The sequence below is a fragment of the Drosophila hydei genome, unplaced genomic scaffold (genome assembly GCF_003285905.1).
Source record: "Drosophila hydei strain 15085-1641.00,03,60 unplaced genomic scaffold, DhydRS2 tig00000149-arrow-pilon, whole genome shotgun sequence".
NCBI classification, from domain to species: Eukaryota; Metazoa; Arthropoda; class Insecta; order Diptera; family Drosophilidae; genus Drosophila; species Drosophila hydei.
Genome location: NW_022045678.1, coordinates 5802368 through 5824916, shown reverse-complemented (window position 1 = coordinate 5824916; position 22549 = coordinate 5802368). Strand labels below are relative to the sequence as shown.

At 36.9% G+C, this 22549-nt stretch overlaps 1 protein-coding gene across 6 annotated transcripts in view; it reads right to left on the bottom strand.

Moving 5' to 3' along the window:
* The window catches only part of LOC111594697 (neuronal acetylcholine receptor subunit alpha-7), a 103826-nt gene extending 91140 nt beyond the window's left edge, over window positions 1-12686 (bottom strand). For all 6 annotated transcript variants that reach the window (XM_030223262.1, XM_030223258.1, XM_030223259.1 and 3 more), the window contains exon 1: window positions 12137-12686. In XM_030223262.1, coding sequence (XP_030079122.1) covers window positions 12137-12200 — 64 coding nt within the window. In that variant the 5' untranslated portion in view covers window positions 12201-12686. The remainder of the gene's footprint in view (window positions 1-12136) is intronic.
* Between the last annotated feature and the right edge of the window lie 9863 nt (window positions 12687-22549).

Genomic DNA, 22549 nt, shown 5'->3' with positions numbered 1-22549 from the left:
ATAAAATTATTTGATCATTGTTTTCTGCATAAAAGAAACCAGCGAAGATTTTAAGCTATTTTATATACAATTGATGTGTTTTAAATTAGTTTATGGCTTAACTGTGAATTATAAGGTCAACAGAAAATAATGAAAACTTAAAAATAAATTGTTTAATATTTATGCAGCTACATATACTGATTTTCTCTTTATCAAATAGTAAACTACTCTTATTTAATGTACACTTAACACTGCAGCATATTATAGCAGCTTTTTTTATTTGGTATTATTATTTTAAGAATTAATTTACTTATTAGCCTACAACAATGTCGCTGTCAATGCACTGAGTGAAGGCCACAGAGAGTAAGAGAGAGAGAGAGTGCGTTAAAGGGGGCGTGGGCTGACAGCGCTGAGGAGGCGACTCGGAAAAGCATTCAACTCGACAAGCTACACGTTAGTTGACCTAATTTAACCTTGACCCATTTTTTTCCTCTCAGCACTCTGCAATGTTGAAACAATTGTGTGAGGCTCTCTCTATTGGCATAGTAAATCGTTGAATTTCAATTAATGTGATGCTCAAGGATTGTAAATTCAATTAACCAGTTAATGAATAGCGAGGATATTGAAAGAATAAGATGTGATTAGGCTTAAGCTATTGTAGATAAGTTGAATGCCTAAAATATAAATGTCTTCTGAAATATTAAAAACGCATTTAAAATAATATTTATGAACATAAGGAACTTCAAAATTTGATCTACAGCCGAATGCCTTATTATTATTTCCTCTGTACTTTTCAAACATCAATCAGCTAACTTTTGGTACATAAAATTGTTATATATATTGCCCATAAACAAACAAAACTAATTACGTATTTAATAAGAATATATCTCAGTAGTCATGAATTTTATTATCTGCTTATCTGAGCTAACTAGTTAACCATATTTTAGATTTCGATAACTTCACGAAAAGCGAATGCAAAATAACATTAAAAACCAATTTATTTGCAAGTATTCCAAACCCTTATCTAATAGTTTATACCATTTTACCCTAAGCCGTTTTTGTATAAATATATATATATATACCCCAATTGATATGTGCAGTGTATATAGAAACATATATATTCAAGTTTATGGAATTATTTGTGTCTTTCAATTAATTTACTTGACTTTAAGCAGATTATATAGTTTATGAACAGAACCTTTTGCAACACTCCTTATCTCATATGCATATAGGCATTGCGTAGCCATTACTTTAGCTTCTCTGGTCAACCCAATTTCACCTGTTTGCTAGTTGATGCACGCAAATTGCGTATACGCAGCGTCGGCCCTGGGGACATACGAATACGCATTGAGTATGCCAGGGGCACACACACATTCGGTCTCTCTCTCCCTCTTTCGGCATATGCGTGCATGGGTGGGTGGCTGTGGACTGCTTTCCCTAGTCCATAAATGTCAAAGTCAATGCAGTTAGCACGGATCTTGGGCAGCTCAGCTCGAGAGCTCGGTCTTGAGTCAAGGTCTGCATTGGTTGTGCGTGAGTACGGGAGTGCGTGTGGCTGTTCCATAAAATATACAGAAATACGAGGCAGACAATTCGAGTTAAGAATCGCATGCCTGATGAAAAAAGGAATATATATACAAATATATGTACATGTATTTGTATAGTTCAGTTGTTGTTGCTGCATAATTGAAACGATAAATTTTCCACACAATAAAGCGCTAGGAATTCAATAAAGTTTACAATTTGTTCGGGGCCCGGGGGCGTTGGTCTTTGGGCGTTGAGCGTTGGGCGTGGGGTGTTTGGCATGGGCGTGGGCGTGGCATGCTCAATGACATTTTACTTGTATAACTTGTTATAACTTGTTGCTGCTGCCACACACACACACGCAGATACATAAACATTATTTTATGTGCGCGCACACCCAACAGGACAATAAAAATCACGCATGAATTTCATGTGTTCACAACGGACCCACAGAGCACACACAGCGCAACATGCCCCTCAGTGCCACTTGCATAAACAACTAGATGCGGGGCAATGTGGCATGTGGCATGCTTTTCAAAAAAAAGGTCGCTGAACAAAAAACCTCAACACACGAGTAAAACAAAATGTAATTACAACAAGGACAGGAGAATGGAGGGGGCCGATGGGAGGGGACAACAATGCAATTGTCGTACTAGCTGCAAATGCAACAATGTTGCACGAGTGTATATGTCAGGTGGTGAAAGTGAAGGTTAGCTACCAAAAAGCGTTGTTACAGCCAGGCAACTGCTGTGGCAGGTAGCGGAGGTTGCCACAAGCTCGGCGCTACACTTGAGCTTTATTGCATACATTAAGGGGCCAAGGTGTGCCACAGAGCAACGCACACGCACACGCTCACGCACATGCACACCAACCAAACTGCACCAGAGGGAGTCTGCGTGCGGGGTATGCGTATGTGTGTTGGTGGTGTCTATTTGGTTAATGGACGTTGGAGGTTCGGTTAGTCAGAGACATAGATTAAGACAGAGGGAGAGAACGAGAGGGAAGGAGCTGAGGAGGTGTTAGCGCGGCATCATAAATAATGCCACAAAGCCTGATAGATGCTATAAAAAGCATAAATAAATATATAAAGTAAGCCATTTACAATAAACGTTATATATATGCTATATATATTTTCCGTTACATTTGATAAATGTTGCGTTAGTAACGAGATTTTCAAGATATTTATGAAATTTATTTTATTGGCATTTTATTTTATTTTTTATTTTTTTTTTTGTTGAATAAATTGCATAAAAGATAAATAATTAAATTTAAGCTCGGCTGCATACGCATGCGAGAATATTATTTGCACATATTTATTTCATTTTTGGCGGCCGACAGTATGAAACTGGCTTTGATAACCATGTACATATGTTTCCTTTTGGAATATATCCAAATTTTATCAAAGATTTATTGGTAATGAAGCATAATGTTCATAACAAAGTTATATCGCCACATTCTCAATTAATATAGTTATAGTCATACAATCTGTATCAATATCTATTATATACATACATTCTCTAGTATAGTCTTATTTTATAATATTTATAATATAATTTCTTCTGTTAGTATTGTGCCCCTGCATTACTCTATATATTCGGGTAATTCATTCTACTTTAATTATATTTATTATCTTGCTCGTTTCTTACTCGAAAGCTTGCTTAAAATCTTGCGACAGTTAACATTATGAATTTGCAAATAGTTTTATGTCTTGCCTAGATGTTACTTTTAGTTCTCTATAACCTGCTTGCTGCATTCTTCTTAATTTTTTTTATCTTCAGCTCCTCTTCATAATATAAGTTTTTACTTCTGATGGATAGGTTCCATTGCCTAAATTTCTTTTGCCTGCTTCTATATAAGTTCCTTGTTTACTCAACTTCTTGATTCGCTGCTTCTTTTTTTCTTTTTTTTTTCTAGTGTTCTTCGGCGGATATATCAATTATATAGCTTAAAGTCTTACTGTGTTTCTTTCATTATAAATATAATTTTTTAAACGCATTGCTTTTTGGCGTGAGCTTTTCGACTAGCTCTTTGGTTTTCCTGTAACTCTGGTATTTAACTTTTAACTCTTCAGTTTTCATCTTTTTCATTTAAATTTATATTTTTATTTAAAATTTCCTTTAAGTCTCGCGTCTGCCAATTCCATAAGCACTCTTTATTAAGCCAATTGCAAACATTTTTTGTTTAATTTAATTTCCAGGCAGGCTTTCTAACGCTGCCCGGGGCTGCTCTCATACACATAATGTAGATATGCACTCTTGAGCGGGAGAAACTTAAAGCATTTTATGCTCATCATTGTTTGGCACTTAGACAGACCGACGACAGCGACGGGGACGGCGCCGGCGCCTCAGCCTCAGTTATGTCGATTAGATGAAGAGACACCTGCACTGGCCGCAGTGTACGCCCCCTGCTCTTGACACGGCTAACGAGCAGCTGATATGACAAAACGCCATTTGGCTTTTAGCCCAGAGTGGGGCACACACACAGACACGTGGGCCAGGTGCATGCTGCCTTTGCCCCTTGTACTAGCTGCCGACAGCATCCTTGACATGCTTGCGGAACGCCGTGACAATTGTGCCTGGGATAGGATTTGGCTTTTGGATACGGTGGGGCTGTGGCCTGTTAACCAGCTGATGATGGGCTTGTCTGCTGTACTGTGGCTGCCTGCACTTCTCTACAGTTTCTCTCTTTGCATATTTCTTAATTAAAACGCTGCCCGTTTTGGTTCAATTAAACGACATGGCAACGCACTTTGCTGTTGCAGTTGCAGTTGCAGTGTCAGTTGGAGTTACCAACTGAGCATAACCATGAACGCTGACAAGCTCTAATGGCCATAATTCAGGCCCCAATTCAAATACGAAAATCAACTCGGAGTCCGAGCTCGAGTTTTCGATTCTCTGCCACCGCCTTTTCGGCCACTGCCCACGCAGACGGAAAGCACATAAAAAATTCAGCCGCCTGTCAATTATAAGCTCAACGCAGAGCAGCAGAATACACACTTGATGCTGCCCATACACACATCGAGAGTAGTAAGACCGTTTTATACGTGAAGTCTTTCAGTTAACTGAATAAATATTGCTACTAATAATTATTAATCTATTTAAGCTCGTTGATAAAAATGTTTCATTTCAGTCTTAACAAGTTAAGGTTCTCTCATGGAGTCTGTCGGACTAGAAAAAACTATTATTTTATGCTTCTCACATACATAACAACACATACACACACACGCATTATGTGTACTTTATTCTGTGAATGTGCGTGGGCCGCATTAAAGGATTTATTATGCAAAATTAGGACAGACTGATATGGCTATATTACACACAGCTTGTCGTCCAGATTAAGAATATATATTCCTTTTATCTACTAGAAAAATGAATGCCCATTTAACGTTAAAGATATGAATTCTTAGAATGATTCCTAAAATACAAATTCAATTAATGAATATTTTTGCACTCTTAAACACACTGCAAGATAAATAAAAGATAAAAATATTTTTAAATATCTAACAAATAAAATTAGTTATTTATATAAATAAATAAAAATCAGTTATATTTAGTATCATATTCTTAAAAATTTGGGCAGCACTGTATATATGGAAAAAATACTTATGTATATATATTAAGTCCTTATATAGAAATACATATATATATATATATATATACATGTGTAAAAATCTATTGAATGAACCTACGCAGCTTTGAGTGAAAGAGACTCCAGCGTCTGCTGCTCTCAGTATATTTGTGTGCGTGTGTGTGTGAGTTTATGTATGTGAAGGACTCACTGGAATTGAGCGTAAAAATGTGGCAGAAAAACGGGAATAAACATGCGCATCCCCGCATATCCTTGAAAATCCTTGTGCCCAGTGCCGCCTGGATGCGTCTGGAGCGCTGTTGCTCATTCCAGCTTCGACTTATTTTTTTTGTGTGTTATTCATTGTGGCACGAAATAACTCAATGCCACACGATGTGGCACAGTCAGTCATTGGGTCGAGCCGGCTCGGCTCTTCGGCTCCTCGACGCTCACCTGACCGACTAAAAGCTGCACAACAGATCCCTTCCTTTGCCTACCACTTTGTTAATGTCACCATGGAGACAGAAGCTGTAGCTATTGCCTGGGCACCCAACGCAGCCGCTGCTCCCACCCCTCTCCAGCCTGCTTTGCTTTGCCTATGCAAATCGCCACACAACAACAAAAGCAACACAAAGGCAACAACTCGCGATGTGCCATGAAATTTGCATGTTGTTTTGTGTGTGTGTGTTGATTTTTTTGGGCAGGTGGAAAACGTCGCTTGTAAGTCAATTGGGATGTCTACACCCACACATACAGATGCACACACCTAAACGCACACGTATACATATATATATACATTCACATTCATTTAGGCTGACGCGGGCATTGCATACATTAAGGCGCCTCGGCGCCACAGGGTTGCCGACAGAGAGAGCGAGACAGAGGGAGAGAGAGACAGAGAGACTAGGGCGGGGGTGTTTTAGTGAAAGAAGAACGCGCGCGGCACTGAGCTCTGTTTGTAATTCGCTTTGTAGTCGCCTTGGGCGCAATTATTTCCATCTTTTTTTCACTCACGCCCCCACAGTCCCCTCTCAAACCACTTTTTTTATATTTTTCCTCAATGGCAACTCTTCATTTTAAACGCTTTTAGCGCTACCATCGAGTGGCTGGCAAATAGCTGAGAATTGTCTGGATTTTAATTTGGTATCATATATATTCACTTAAATATATGGACATAAGCATATATATATATAACTTCCTTTTAGGCAAACTCTATTTACAGTCGGCTCGACATTTGGTTTAGCTCTGTATATCAAATAAAATGTGCCTCTAACTAAACTATATACTCTTCAGTCAAGTGCTAGGGCAAATTTAAGATTTGAACAAAGGCTGAAGCTCTATAAAATATAAAGTTGGTTAAAATAGCGCAGGTAACTGAGCACTGTAAATTCCACGATAGAATTTATATTAAAAGTTATGTTATATACCATCTCATCAGCCATTATAAACATGATCTGATCAGGTGTGTAAAACCAGTAATTAACACATATATCATCTTTGGAAGAAAATTGTGTGTAATTGAAATTGGAAAAATTAAGCGAATAAAGAAAATCGTGGCTCAAATTATTTGTATTATAAATCTACAATTGACTTCATTATGAATAACCATTAGAAATAAGTGATTCCTTTTATTAACCTATTAGATTCACGTTTCTAATTCAGTGCAAAATGTATATATTAAGCTGTATCTAATATGAAGGATCGACGCCTGAGATAACATAGCATCGTTCATCTTTCTGTAAGGTCACGTATTTCCAATTAATCGATATCAAATAAATAAAGTAAACGCATATACCGAGTGGTCGTCTCTTTAAATATCTAGAGGTCTGAAGAGGTTGGGGAATCGCATCTGAGTTATCAGAGGTAATAAGCAAATTATAATATAAGAACGTAGACAGTCGACAAACTTAATTTGATATGGCACTGAATGGGCAGAGCCATTTGATGCACCGAAATTCACTTGGCTTCTCTGGAACTTTTATATATGTCGGTGTATTAGAATATTTATCGATTGGAGCAAGGTCCAAATCGCTCATAAAAAAGTTTTATTGGTGCCAGTTTAATCTATAATACTTTTGAGTTAGTTGCTTTTTGTTAGTTATCCTATGTCTATTATCAGGCCCAGAAGCTTGGCTAACTTTTAAGGAATCTTCATTATGTTACTTCGATTGAGCCTAGGTTCATTAGCATTATGCATAACAATGGTCACATATTTCTCACAAACCACTTTGGTATCTCCGATTTTAAATATTCTTATGCCTTCACAGATATCAACAAAAGTTCTGCTTTTAGATAGATTTCTTTACACAATAATGTGAAGTTCTCAGTTTAATAATCTAATAAATTTCATTTATAATTTTTGTTTAAATGTTGTTAATACTTTTATATATATTATTTTTATAACTTATTATTTTCGTGCTAGAGCTCATTAACTTTGACGAATCTCGTTTATATTTAATTATTTTGTTTTATTATTTACTTATCACATTTTTATAGCTATAATTAAAGCTGATTGTGGCTGTTTGCTCAGCCGGGTATACCGCTAGCCAGGCTGTTTTGTAGCTGGCAATTTGATAAGGTCTGGCAGGATTCCATTGTCGAGTATTGTCCTTTATGAGGCTCTTACTTGTTCTCATTTTATGACATTTTTAAGTAAGTCGCAAGGCGCTCGCGAGTTCTTTTTGTTTTTGTAATTGAATGCGTTAAATTACAGCAAATTTATGCCTATCAAGTTTGTTGTTGTTGTTGTTGTTGTTGTGTGAGAGGCCCACGAGTGCCGTTTACGGTTATTTAGGCGCAGGCACTAAGTTTTTTTTACGATCTAGCGACAGGCAGGGACAGTAACTGGGTGTTGGGGAGCTCTGATAGGGATTGGCCGCATAAAAAATGCTTATTTGCAAAGTTTAGTGGCGGCAGCGCTGACTCATGCGACGCCCTACAGGTGCCCCGCCCATAGCTCCCTCGCAAAGGAAACAGACTTGGGGCAAGGTTACGATTGGGGACTTGAAAATCAAAAGAAGAAGTTGGCTTTGGCGCCACGGAAGTGCAGAGCGCGTAGCTAAAACTTGTTTTTCTTACAGTGCAGCGTGCTGTACGACTGAGTAGGAGGGGACACAGTCGGCGCTGGGCGGTTGGGTGGTCTCTCGCTGACGGCCTTGAAAGTTGTGCTATGCGTGCAGTTGGAACGGAAGTGGAAGTCGTCGACGACTCCCCTCAGCTTGGATTATCCGCATTACCTGCAGGCGTCAGTGGCGTTGCCCAAAGGGCGGCCGAAAGTTTTGTGGGTGCCACGTTAGCCGCCAGTTGCAGCACCTTGACTGGCAAGCGTTAAAGTACAGATCACATTATAAAACATATATATTCTTAAACTGCCTTTAAATTAAAAAAATAAACTTTTCCATTTAATTGCAATGCATTAACAGCATTTGCTTATCTGCTGACCACACCCCTCTGCACACGCCTCTGGGTAAACGTAAGCCATAGTTAAAAGCATTTTCAGTATGTAAATGGAAGCCCAAAAATATGTTGAGGACAGTTTGAATGTACATTTTGGCTTTTGGCTTTGGGTTCCACGAAAATCCAATAGAAATTTATGTCATTTAAATTTTTCGCAATGCATAAAATGCCTTAAGAACAAAATATATGGCCGGCAATATATATATAGAGTCGCTATCCCTAGGAGACAGAGAGAGAGCAAGAGAGAGTTGAAAAGACATCTTCAAGGTGCGCAGAGCCGCTCGAATTGCCATGAAATTTATGCGCTTACCAACTGACTGGCAACAGCAACAGCAAGAGCAATATCAGCAACAACAAGTTGACAGCATTTGGCTGAATCTCTGAAATATTGTATTTTCCCCTCAGCTCCCAGCTATGCCAACTTCCCCTATATCAGCATGGCTTTGCTGTCTTCCCTTTTGGGCAATTTTCAACTGCTGATTTTCCAATCAGTGCGCAGTTTGTTACAACGGAGCTTATTGAAAATATTTGTCCTGCCACGGAGTTGAATGCGAATGCGAATGCGAATGCGAATGGGAATGTCATCTTCATTAGTCTTTGTCTTTGCGAAAGAGACAGCAAGAGCGCAATTGACAAATACAGAGAGAGAGAGAGAAAGGGAGATAGAAAGCGAATGACAGAGAGGAAGCGTACAGGAAGCACTTGCAACAAAGATTTGCCACAGCGAGCTTTAACTACGGCCTGACTGCAAAGCAAAAATCAGGAAGCCTTAATAAAAATAAGAACTTTCTAACTGTTGTGCAGTGATTCAACTGGACTACAGCAGCTCAAGTAATTGCAGCTTAGTCAAAGATATATAGTTTAAGCCATGATTAACAGTGAGGCAGACGAATACGGCAATCATTAAACTGTTTCGACTGCATTGCAGCCAAATGCATTAGCACAAGCTGAAAAATAAAAATTAGTTAATAATAAATAAAATAAATAAAATCCATTGCTAATAAATATTGCACGATAAAACTAAATTGTTGCATAAATGTTTTTAAGGCAGTTTATTTTTAAAGATGCCACAGCCACATAACATAACATAAATAACTTATTTATTACGGTAAAAGAGCATAATTGTGAATTTGCTGACTGCATACTTTGTGTTGCATAATATAAAATTGAAGATGCAACAGAATTCCTATACAGCGAGGGGTGGGTAATCTATTCGGATAATGGAATATATTGCACTGCAGCAAATAAAATAATTTTTGATTAACAGGAATAAACTATTTGCTTCATTAGTTGAATATCAGTAAAAAAAATTGTTTTCTTGCAATTTTCTGTGGCATTTGATTGTGTGGCACTTGCTACCCACGAGGGCCTGTCACTTAATGCTAATGCACTTTGTTGCTGTATAGTGGAAACAATGCAAGTGGAGCATTGCGAGCAATTGAAAATCGTGCGTTGCAACGGCTTGTTTTTTTTTGGCTTTTTTTTTGTTTTTGACACACAGGAGACTCGACTCCCACTCGCAGCGCAGCTCAACGAACTAGAAAAAACAACTTCTCGACTGAATGCAAAAAAAAACCAGAAAAAAAGAGAAAACTTGAAAAGCTGCGAGTGTGTGTGCGCGAGTGCGTGTGTGTGTGTGTGACACGTTGGGGAGCATCTGTAGATTTGAAGTAGGCTCTCCAGGGGCTCACTCTGACAATTGTGCGAGTATTTTATTTCATTTCTCTTTGTTTTCTCCTATCCGAAATATTTGTCTCATTGCCGCGCGAATTTTCGTATTTTTTTGGCAATTGCCGAGCTGCTGCGCGAGCAAACTAAAAAATATGGCCAAGTTTCTGGCTCGGGGCGATCTCCGTGGGCGATGGCGACAATGTGAATTTATAGCGGGCTACTAGGGAATACACCCATCCAGCTGCCGTATGTACTATACCTATACATGCGAATGGAGATATATATATTTATATAGTTATATATACCCTAGCTCTACGTCGATACGCACACACACACACACACACTCACATTTAGCTCGTGTGGCTTTTACATTTGTCGCTCGGGGGTTTCGTTTGTTTGGCCTGCTTAAAGCACCGTGAAAATGTTGGCAAAGAAAATTGAATAATGTGCTGGCACGTAACTAGGTAGTGAGCGTAGAGGGCGGCCAATGGTGGGCGTTGGGCGGTGCGAGTGCAACAGTCAGTGTCGCGCTTTGTGGCATGTTAGTAATGTGACAAGAAGATTTATGCAGAGCCCTGAAAGTTGCGCACTTTCAAATTGATAGTGGCCTACAAGGATTTGTACCGACAAGGACCTTTCAACTTTTATGTGGAACGAGCTAAGCAAAACAGAACATGCGCAAAGTTGTTCATAAATATTGATGAAAATTGAGTAAAATAAGGATAAATGTCTGAGAATTGTTTCAAAATTAAACTCTACACATATGTAAAGGCATAAAAGTATCCATGTCTATGTAAAACTTTGATTAATTGACTGATTGAATTACCGACTTACTGACTGACTGTCTGAATAAGAGGAAAATTAAAGCCAGGGCATTACATACTTCTAATAAAAAAAGAGTGCTATGATTGCCTGACTGAATACAAACACAAAAAGCTAATTTAATATACATTTATTAAACTGTCAGTAAGTTAACCGACTTATCTGCATCTTTCCATTAGCTTAAATGGAAAATTAAGACAGTACAGACGTTAAGTTAAGGATTGACATAGATATAGATTAAATAACCAATAAAGCTTTAAGTCGATTTCATTGAAACGGGAAAAGTTACCGAAGGCAGGCTCTGTGATCGACGCGTTCATTCATACGAGCAGACAGACAAGGCTTGCGCGATTCAGCTGCTCGGCCTTGTCAAAAATATATTAAAACTTTATGCAGTCTGCCACACAACATTCTGCTTAATACAAACTTTTTCAGAAAAACAATTTCCACTGAATGGGCTCAAAGTATAAGAAAATAATTAGCTGTGCATTGACCGATTTTTTTGTTATTTATATAAAGTCAATTTCATAAATACTTATATTTGAAACAAATTTTTAAGACTACGTTTGTCTGATTGACTTTTAACTAGAAACTATCTAAAAGAATATTTATAAAAATAAAAAATAAAATAATAAGCAATTTATAAATGTTTGATTGACTGACTTATGAGGAATAAAGAGCTAAAGGTCAAAGAGTTATATTAAGCTATATCCTATTCACAAAGTATACAACAAAATAGAAATGTAATAATCTTAGCTGCAAGACCTCACTACTAAGTTAAAAGCTTTTGGACAGAAATTAATATATTTTACTGCAAGTGTGATTCAGTAACTAAATACTTCTGGAACAATTTTAAATATTTTTCTTTTTAGATTGTTTGACTTTTGACCTTCAAAGATCTTAATTATCATTCTGCATATTCATTACAACAAAAATATAATATTTGCTGTAAGTTACTTAACTAGAAATCACGCATGTCATGTAGCTTAGTTTTCATGGCAAGGAAACTGAGGATGCGTTAATTAATTAATGTTTACAATAATTTCATTTTGAATGAATGAGTTATTTGTGTGTGCCTGAAAGTGTGAGTTTCTGAATTTGAAAAGGTTGCACTCACCTTTAATTATCACAAGGAAGATCAACGCGACAAACAGCGACAAACACGGCGACGACGAGTCCATGTCCTTGGTTTTTTGTTGTTTTGCGTTGCTTTTAGTTTGAATTGCAAATTGTTGCTGTTGTTGTTGTTGTTGTTGTTGCGAGAGCGAAAGTGTCTGCAACAATGTGTTGGCCTGTCGCCCCGGGTTTTAAGTAGCCAGCACCCGGCTTGTCCCTCGCCACGCCACGCCCCCACTTGGTCGACCTGTTCGCTCTGGCACGTTTGCCGTGATTAACACTAAGAGTCAAAAGACAAACGCGTCGAGTGGGTCAAAGTTCAGCCAAGCTCTGCTGCTCTCGCTGTCTCTGTCGCACACTTGTTCTCCCTCCCTCTCTCACACACACTCTCGTGCTCGTCCTCTCTTGTTATGTGTAAGATATTTGTGCCGTCTTATCTCGTTTTGATTTTAGAACTTCGTCTCTAATCCACTTTCATTAATCTCTGCAAATATTTGCCAGCGAAATTTCTTAATTCCCTTTTTAGTTTCTCGCTCTCTTTTAAATGTTATTTATTTTATGTTTTTTTTTTTTTTTTTTATCTACTGTGGTCTGTTTGCACTACTTTTATTTATTTTTTTTTGCTGTATTTTTTGTGAGGTTATGGCTGTTGCAAATTTAATTTCCGGGTTTCTGGTTACGCAGTTCCAGCGAGTTTTTTTATCAGCCAGAGTTTCAGTTTTTATTTTATTTTACGTCATTTCAATACTACATCAGCTTTATGTGTATTTTCTGTGTGTTTAGAAAGAGCTGGAGAAACCTTAGGTCGCAGTTAGTATTGTAAAATTTAAAATTTTAGTTTAGTCTGTTCAGTTTAGTATCGTTGTTTCGTTTAGTTGAGAAATGTTGCCTGAAAAATAGAAAAAAAGAGTGTAAAATGACTAAGGAACTTTCATTACATAAAGGCCAAACTTGCACTAGGCAGATAGATAATATAATTTTATGCTTAACTTTCTAAGAGCAAATAATAATAAATATTATAAATGTATCACAAAATATGTATTTATATTGGGTAATATTGTGAATTATTCTTGACTTAGTTTTGATCAGCTATACGCAGACGAAGTCGTTCTCGCGTTCAATAAAATTTTAAACTTTATTATAGTTTCCGGAATTATAACTACTTGTACATAAATTGAGTATGTTAGTGCTATATTTCCACAACAAAACCAGCTGTAGTCGAGGGTGCACGACGACTAGGTGGTACCCTGAACTCTGTCTGATTTACGTCTTTTAATATTTTCCTCAGCTAATTTCTAGCATAAAAAGCAGAAGCACTGCATCATTATATATATTATATATATTATATATATTATATATATTATATTTATTATATATTATATTTTCTTTCCAAAATTTCTATTCTTCTTTACCAGTTTTTTCTACTCTTTTCCACTATTCTTTTCTTTACTAAAATTTTAACTTATCTCTTCTTCTCTGCTATTCATTACTCTTCTTTGTGGTTTAATTCGTGGTTTTCTTTAACCTGAAATCCTTAAGCCCCTTAATTTTAATTCCTTTAAATGTAATTCCTTCTATTTGTATGATCCACAAAGAACAGCACATTTGTTTGAAGCTCTAACTTACTTGTAGCTGTACATAATGCCAGAAAGATAAACTTTTCTTTTAACGGTAACTCATTAGCCAATTCCCCTTTCACACTTTGCACTTTTACACCTTTAAACTTGTGCTTGTTTCTTTCGCAAGTTTCGTCTTTTGAAGTTAGTTGTTATTTTGCTGCAGGACTTAGCGTTTTGCGGTTGACTATATATACAGATTTATATATTTACCAGTATATATATGGACAGCAGTTCTTTGTGAGCATGTCGGATAGAAACCACAACAAAAAGTTGGCCAGACTTAATGTTTAATTAAAAATTGTGTACACAGTTTAACCCTATTTTGGGCTTTGACCTCATTAACTGACCAGCCGACTGTCGACTGTTTTCTGTCACCTTGCTAGCACGCGACGCCCATTAGGCTCTGAGCCCCTCCCACATTGATTAGTTTTTGTTTTCGGTCAACAAACTTGAGTAAATTAAAACAATGAATTTGCGCAAAAAACGCGCGAGCACAAAACCAAAAAAAAAATACATTAAAATAAAAGAAAAAACATAAAAAGAGGAGTAAAATATGCGCGCCTGGCGTAAATTAAAAATCCATAAAAAATGCTGGCGTGGGCGGCCACCAAATGGGCGGGGCGCACAAACGCGTTACTGATGCTCGACCAGAAGAAGGTGGAGGGCCAGGCAAATGGAGCTCACTGAGAAATGCAGTAATTGAAATACATGCGGCGAAGCTGCGTGTTACGTTCCGCTTGTTTCGTTGAAGAAGAAGAACTAGAAGCAATAGCAGCAGCAACAAAAATACTAAAGTCCGCTTTCAGCCATTCCCTTTAAGGGGCCCAACCACAAAAATGTTCACGTGCGCGCCACTTGCAATCATGCTTTGATTTATATTTTTCAAAAAATTTACAGGGTATTACAGCCTCATCAGTCGATTTGTTTTTTCTCTGATGAACTATATAAATCTCTAAAATATTACTTTATATGAACCGAACAGAACTTGGAGACCAACTACACATCTTTCTTATGTATATTTAAGTGAAATGTAAGTTCCTTTCAATGTCGGCAACCATTAAGAACATTGCAGTTCGCGCTCTCTGTGGTAGACAGCGATTTACCTGCAAAGATAGGTGATCCTAGGGACGAGACATTTTAGAAGTTCAGGTCAAGTTATTAATTTTTCTCTTAATAATAAGACAATTAAATTAATTGAGTTTTCATAGTATTTTTAGAGCTGAATTAAATTTCTACATTAGTTAAAAATCTAAATGCTTCTAAATGCAAAATATTTTATATTTTTGTTTGTTTATTTATTTTGTTCTAAAAGTGTATTTGAGCTTGAGTTAGTCTAAAACTTATTTAATTTTAAGCTGTACAACTTATTTAATTCACTGTCACATACAGAATATTATATATATTTTAATATAATAAATCGCGGACTTCTCTTTGTTTTGGGCATAGCTGAGGGGCTGTTATGCTGTTGCCACTCGCTGTCCCATTCGTTTCTGTGACCCTTAGCACCGCTTTTATTCCACCCTATTTGGTTTTATTTTGTCTCTGGTCCGCGTCAGCTGTTCGCGTAATTAGGGGCTTTATGAGTTATGTGGCAGGAAATGAAATGAAATGCTGCAAAAGTTTAAATTGCAAAGACTCTCTAGGACTTGATTTTTGCAAATGTGGCAGCGTGGCAGGGGAGCATTTGTATTTTTCATTGTTTTTTATTAAATTGCTTTGGCCTTGTCGCGGTTAATTAATTTCAAGTTTAGTTTTCGCTTTTCTTTTGTTTTTCTGTTGCGCTGGCAAAGTTTTTAAAGTTAATTTAATGCTTCACCAATGCCTGAGTCATACACAATGAGCCTTGAAATTGAAAACCCACTTACACTTCTATACCCCTCTCTGTCTCTCTCATTCTCTCTCTCTCTTTACATATATCTGTCTTTCTCTTTCTCCCTCACCTGACCGCAACCCATTTTTTTGTGCCAGTCAAAGTTGCAGTCGCTTAGGCGCGACAACAAAAACAAAAAAGAGCGAAAATGAAGTCCCTCTTGGCTGAAAGTTGAAGGTGCTTTTTGAGTTCCCTGCGGACAGGGCCTTACACCTGGCGAGGTACTACACATTTTTCACACATTACGTGGAAGAGTTGCCAGGCCGCTGAATTGGCAGAGTTACCAAACTGTTTTGCTTGTTTACATAACTCGTTTCCCCAGCTGGGGATACGCTTTTAGACGTTTTTTCACCTGAAGAGAGCTCAGCTCATAATTGAACCCTTTGGCATACACACGGGCAAACACCCACACACACACTGTTAAGCAAATTTGTTTGAGTTTATGCTTTAGGAAGCATAAAAATCGCCAACCAAAGCGATTTTTCGGCGCCTGCACTTCGTGCTGCAATTTTTCGGAGAACAAAAAATGTTTACATGGACAATGGCATATAATTTGACGGTGTCAATATTAGACAACATAATGTTAAGCAAAGAATCGGCTGTTTTTAGCTGGCTAAGCTGCAAGTAGATGATAAAGCAGAAGTTCTTAATAATATCGAGCAATTAAGTTTATAGACAGAACAAAAGAAAGCGAAGAGCAGATGCATTACCTTCAGTCAGTCTGTCTGTCCGTCCGACGGAACGCAGCAACCTCAAAGATTACTAAGCAAGAGACTTGAACTTTAACACACAACATATTCATTAGCATTAATAGGAGAGGTATAAAATATAGTTTGCAGATTCCGGTAATGAATACATCAAATTAGAAATATTTGTAATTTAGGATAACTACAATTTTTCACTCAGCGCAATTTTATACATTGTATATAGGCTATAAAATAATATAAGCGTAGACTTTATGATCATATATACAATGTAAAATGTATATGTCATATCGCTAAGAGCAAAGAGAGCTGTTACTATTGCCCATGAGGTTCTGAAAATGGACTTGAGTGTGGAAGACACAAGGAACTCGTTATTGGGCAAGGATTAGATGTATAAATTAGAATGGAAGTTGGCCAAGCTGACTCAATATTCGACATATACTTCAATTTCGCAATTTATTTGTATACTCTCATTGGAAATTGCAAAATGTAAAGCAGTATAAAGAGACACCAAGAGAAGAAATCTGAAATGCAATTTAATTTTGCAGATACTACCCAAGGCTTTCAACCTTATTCTCTAAAGATCAATTCAAGAGTATGGAGAATTTGCGACTCTGCAAAATGAATATAGAGATATATATGAATATCAAGTATGCTCCAGTCGTTAGCTTGGTTAATGACTCTTGTGAAGACAGTAGATGAAAATAAATTGAAATTTATTTTTATTTAATATGTATATATTTCTGGCTTCATCCGACATTATTTAGATATGTCAATTAAAAATTTTCATTCAAATTTTAATTATAGAAAATTAAAAACTAACAAATACACGCTTAAAACAAATCAACTGAAGCTTATTTAGGAAACTCATTCAAAAAAAGAATCGCATGAACCATTCATTTATTAGAATACTCTCAACCCGCTTCATTGGATAGATTCCCCTGCTAATTGTTAGCTTTATCTCTATATACCAAATAAATGCCAGCAAATAATCCAATGCTGAGCTGTTTAGCAAATACACACGCACATACACACAAATGCCAACACACTCACACATAGACTCGCGTAGCTAATCAACAAAAATTTTCCACATTTGTACATCAATGCGGGTTAAATTCGAGTGAACTGCACTCTAAAACATTTATGTGCACGTTTTCAATGGTAAAATTTCGTTTCCTATTGGGTTTCATTTTTGGTTTTTTTTCGTCCACTTTTTGGCATATTTATTTGAAAGTCACTCGACGCTGGCCTTTGCCTGCAAGGGGCCAGCACTCAACGGCACTAACATGCCGATAAACACTCGCACACACACTCCGACACGCACACTCACTCACACAAAAAACCACATGCAAATATTGCCATGCGTCGAGCGTCGAGCGTCAAAAGTCATTTGGCCAAATAACGCTGCATACTTTTGTGCGCGCGATTCAAGTGCGGTTATTGCCGCGCTCTTAACACACTCTGCAGTCAAAAAGGGTGTCGGCCTGTGGGCGTAGCATGCTCAAGCTGTTTTGTTAGCCTTAAGCGCCCAAACAACAAGTACTTTATAATTACAGCCGTCACCAGTACAACAACAAGAAGTTATAAAAAGAAGAAGTCCAGAACTGGCATTTATAAAAATATACTCTACGATTCAAGTTACTATATTTTGCGTTAATATTTCAAGCTATTTTCAGCCTAAGATCTTAAGCATTAAAAATGTTTATTTTTATGTTTATACGCCGAGATTTTTTGAGCAGCTTTAACATCATTTCAAATATGCTAAAGACACTGTAGAATATTCAGTTTATTTTTAGTTTATTGACAAGTTGTAGCAAAAGAAAATGGCAGCAAAGCTGACTTCCTCTTATTTGCATTATATTTAACATATTCTCATTATGCTGCAACAAACGCCGACTTTGCAATTTAAAGCCGATGCCCTGAGAGAGCGAATGAGCTTTTACAAGGGGAGAGAAAAATTGCACTAATGACCTCGATCTTCTTACAACAAATGAAATCTATTTGACGTTTGTATATTACACTGTTGATCGTGCTGCTGACTTCTTCGGCTGGGCCAAAAAATTATATACATATTTTTTTATAGATAACTAAGCAGCATTTTAGTTTTTAGACGCAAGCCATGGCTGCAAACAAATATGTTATAAAATAAATCAAATAATAATAAAATACTGACGTTCATTCAATTAAGACAACTAAGGTTGTATATACAAAGCTGCCCCAAAATATTTCTTTCGCTGAAAATATTAATAAAATTTATTGCAGCTACTCAGCAGCTACTGTACTGTCGTTTTCTATTTCAGCACGTCCACGTCCACTTTGAAGACTTTTTATATGGGTCAGACAGTACTCAATTGAATGTTCCCATCGAGGTTACAAATAATTTGCAGTCACCGGCGCGCATTAATTAAACTGTCCACCGGAGAAGCAAAATAATTAACATACGAATTTTCATTTAAAGATATGCAATAAAATTACATATATATAAAACTATATATATATATATATATATTTATAACTGCAGCTATAATCTATTTGGGCAGCTGCTGTTGCTGTTGCTATTGCAGTTGAGTATCATATACGAATACGAATACACAAGTTAATTTCGTGTTGGTGCAAAGGAAATGGCACTGCAAACAAAGCCAAAGACAATGGCCGAGCAGCGGGCAGGACGCAGCCGAAGGGCCCAGACAGAAATTAAATTGAAATTGTGCTACGTGCAACAACATCAGCCGTGCAGGCTAAGAGGAAATAAAACACAAGCCATGGCCATAAAAAAAAAAAAAGCTGTGCAACAACAAGTGGCCAGGCAGGCTGGCAGGACATACGACGACACGAGGACGACACCAACGGCAACGGCAACGGCAACGGCAACGGAAGCAGCCGGTTGCAACCGGCAGCTCAACTGTGTTATTATACAAATGCAGGCGGGCCTCTTATAAGTTGAAAATTGTCTCAGATTTAGCAAAAGGTAAAAAACGAGATTGAACAAAAAACTAGGTGCAGCTGCATCACAACTTTTTAATGCTCTTGCTTGGAAACGGAACGGGTAACTAAAGGGAAGTTTAAAAAGAGCTTAGGCAAATGGAGTGAGTTGCTCCTCTTGATATAGTTATTGCTTACGATTGAGACAGGATATGCAGCTTGCTAGAGCAACTTCTTAATAACCATTCCCGGCCAGGCCTGCGTCAGCTATGTAGAAAGGTTTTTTTACAAACTTATGGGTAATGGTCTACGTTGGTCCCTGTACATACTCCCTTGAGCTACGGTTCTTGAGTAGTTCTTTTTGAATACCTATTTTCATTATTTATACCTTTAAGAATTCCTCTTCTACGTGTTTTATGTTTGGCATGATTCCGAGATATTCTTGAATCTACTGCTCAGACGTGTAAGAGATTATATAAATAATAATTGATTATGATTGATACAGTACATATTCTTTCTGAAAATAATATTGCATAAACACAAAATAATAATGCTTCATCTTAAGTTCTGCACAAACTTCGCAACTCATAAGCCCCACATATAGTAGGATATGACATAGAAACTTATGGGTAATTGAAAAGACGTAAGTTATATAGCTCTTATCCCATCTCTGATATGGATATGTGTTAAAGTGTTGATTGTGGCAGACAATGGATGGATATTCTTCAATACCGAATTATTGTTTCTACTTAAAGCAGGAAATGCATATATTTAAATTCCTGGTTATTCTTTAGAGGAAGTCCCTTTCAGTAAATTTTAACTGCATTTTTTTAACTACTTGGTTTCGATAAGCAAATGTTTTATGCTGAGATGGGTAAAGCATTAACTTTGCTCTGACCTACCGTGATTTCCCCAGTGTGCTTATGCGAGCGGACAGGCCTAATCACATAGCTATTATACACTGTGGCATTTGGACGTAAAACACCAGATGCTGGATCTTTTAAAGCGCCAGACAAACAAAAGGAGCTACAAGGAGGTGGAGGAGGCGGTGAATGGAGCTGGAAGCCAGCCACAGCAAAGGAAGCGCTCAACATTATTTAGGTTTAATCAGCAAAGCAGATTTGCATGGGACAGTTGCCTGTGCAGCAATGAAATAAACCGGCTGGAATTGAAAGATAGACCCCGAGACAGTCCCAGACATGGAGAAATGGCTAGCTAAACACACACACACACACACACACACACACGCTTGCTGCTTGAAACATCAAACAAATGGCAATCCCCACTAACTCTTGCTGCAACTGGGTTTAGTTTGGAGTGGTTCGGTTTCGGTTCGCTGGGTTGGCCCAAGCGCACAAAGGCAAAAACTATTATAAACTGTTGACAACAAGGGAAATGAACTTTTCAGCCAAAATGACAAACGTCCTGACAGCCTGACAGACTGACTATCCGACCAGCTGACCAGCGCAAAGCACGCTATTCGGCATTTAAATTAGATGATGCCCTTTTTCAAGCGGAAATACAAGCATTAGAGATGCGTGTCTAAACAAAAATAACGTGCGATTGCTTTCCACAAAAGTGTTAATTAGTGAACTTTTTTGTGAATAAAAAAACGTAAAATATATTTAAATATTAATCGTATAAACATGCAATGAAATACGTAAAATGACAATTATTTCTATCCAATTATTTGTATTGAATTAATGATTTAAATATTATTCACCAGTAATTTCTTAATTTCATTGAAAAATGCTCATCATTTTTTTATATACTTATAACAGCCCTCAAACTTCCATTTACCAATTAATTGCAAAAGTAAAATTTATTTTTATAGCCTCAGAGGCAGTTAAACTTCTAAGCAATTTGCTTAAAAAAAAAATTTAATTGGTTTTCCCATACGAAAATAGCATCAATAATTTAATGATTGAATTAGAATCAATCGATCAGCTTTCTAATTCAATTTATTTTCAAAAAAAAAAATCATAGAAAAATGCTTTTTCAATTGAATGTGTGAAATAAAATATTTACTAGATTTGTATAGGGCTTAAATGACAATAGAAATTCATAAATGTATTTTCTATAAAAGTCCCACAAAAAGAAGTTTTGACGCTTAACTTCCCGGGTAAATTATTGAATATTGATTCTTTAGGATTAAAGCAAGTTTTTTGTTATGCTCTATAAAAATCGAATGTTTCGAACTTTTCCAAAAGGTAGACTTACAAAGACTGCTTGCTTAAAAATGTACTTTAACAAAATATTTTGTTTCAAAGAAAATCAGAAACAAAAACGTAGCTCGTAGATAAGTAATAGAAAATCAGAAAATATCGCGCAATTTTTGATGCTCAGCAATTTAAAATTTCCAACAATTGATGCCGACCGTTCAATGAGAAGCAATTATTTTTCGCAGTAAGGCAAAAATGTTCACTACCATAAAAAAAAGAACAGTAAGCCAAAAAAAAGCATTCGCTACAAATGACTCTCATTTTTTGCGTTTCTACTGAATAAAAAGCAAATTAAGCAACATTCGTTTGGTGGCAGAGCAAGACGACAAAAAAAATTAACAACGTGTCGAAACACATTTCCCCTGAGAATCCATTACGATAAATTGCAACAAATTTTTGCCCAGCTGATGTATGTGTGTAGTGTGTATAGTGTGTACAAAAAACAACTCTTGCAACATTTGAAGAACGCCTTGAATGCGAAAAATTCGTCGGAACTGCAAAAAAAATCGTGCTTCAGCCATCAAACCAATCTCCTGTTTTTCTTTCAATTTTTTTTACATTCCAGTTTTTTGTCCATCTAACGAAAATTGCTTTCGGTGATTTTTATTGCATTTTCGTATATACCTAATACGAAATTCATAACAGCCAAAAAATAGCAACTGTAACTGTAACTGCAATTGCAGTCCAACCGTCTACTGCAATAAGCGACTGCGACAGTTGTTAGCTGTTGCTTTAACGCCATTTAAAATATATTTTCAGACCAGTTTTTGATTGGTGGCCGACGTTTGGCCTGACAAGCTCTTTGCCATACACTATTCATGCCAATGCAGCATACGGCATTAATCATCACACATGTGCAAGCTGATTGACTGCAAATTAAACGTGCCCGAGTCAGTAGTGCCTGACTAAGAACTTGTAAACTATCTAATCCTTCACTTCCGATTTATTTCATTAATTTTTTTATTTTTTTGAAAATTGTATTATTTGTTGAGTTTATTTATAATTGATAATTCTACTATATATATGAACTATGATGTACTATGAACTAGAATTAAGGTTGTGCTTGCGGTATATCAT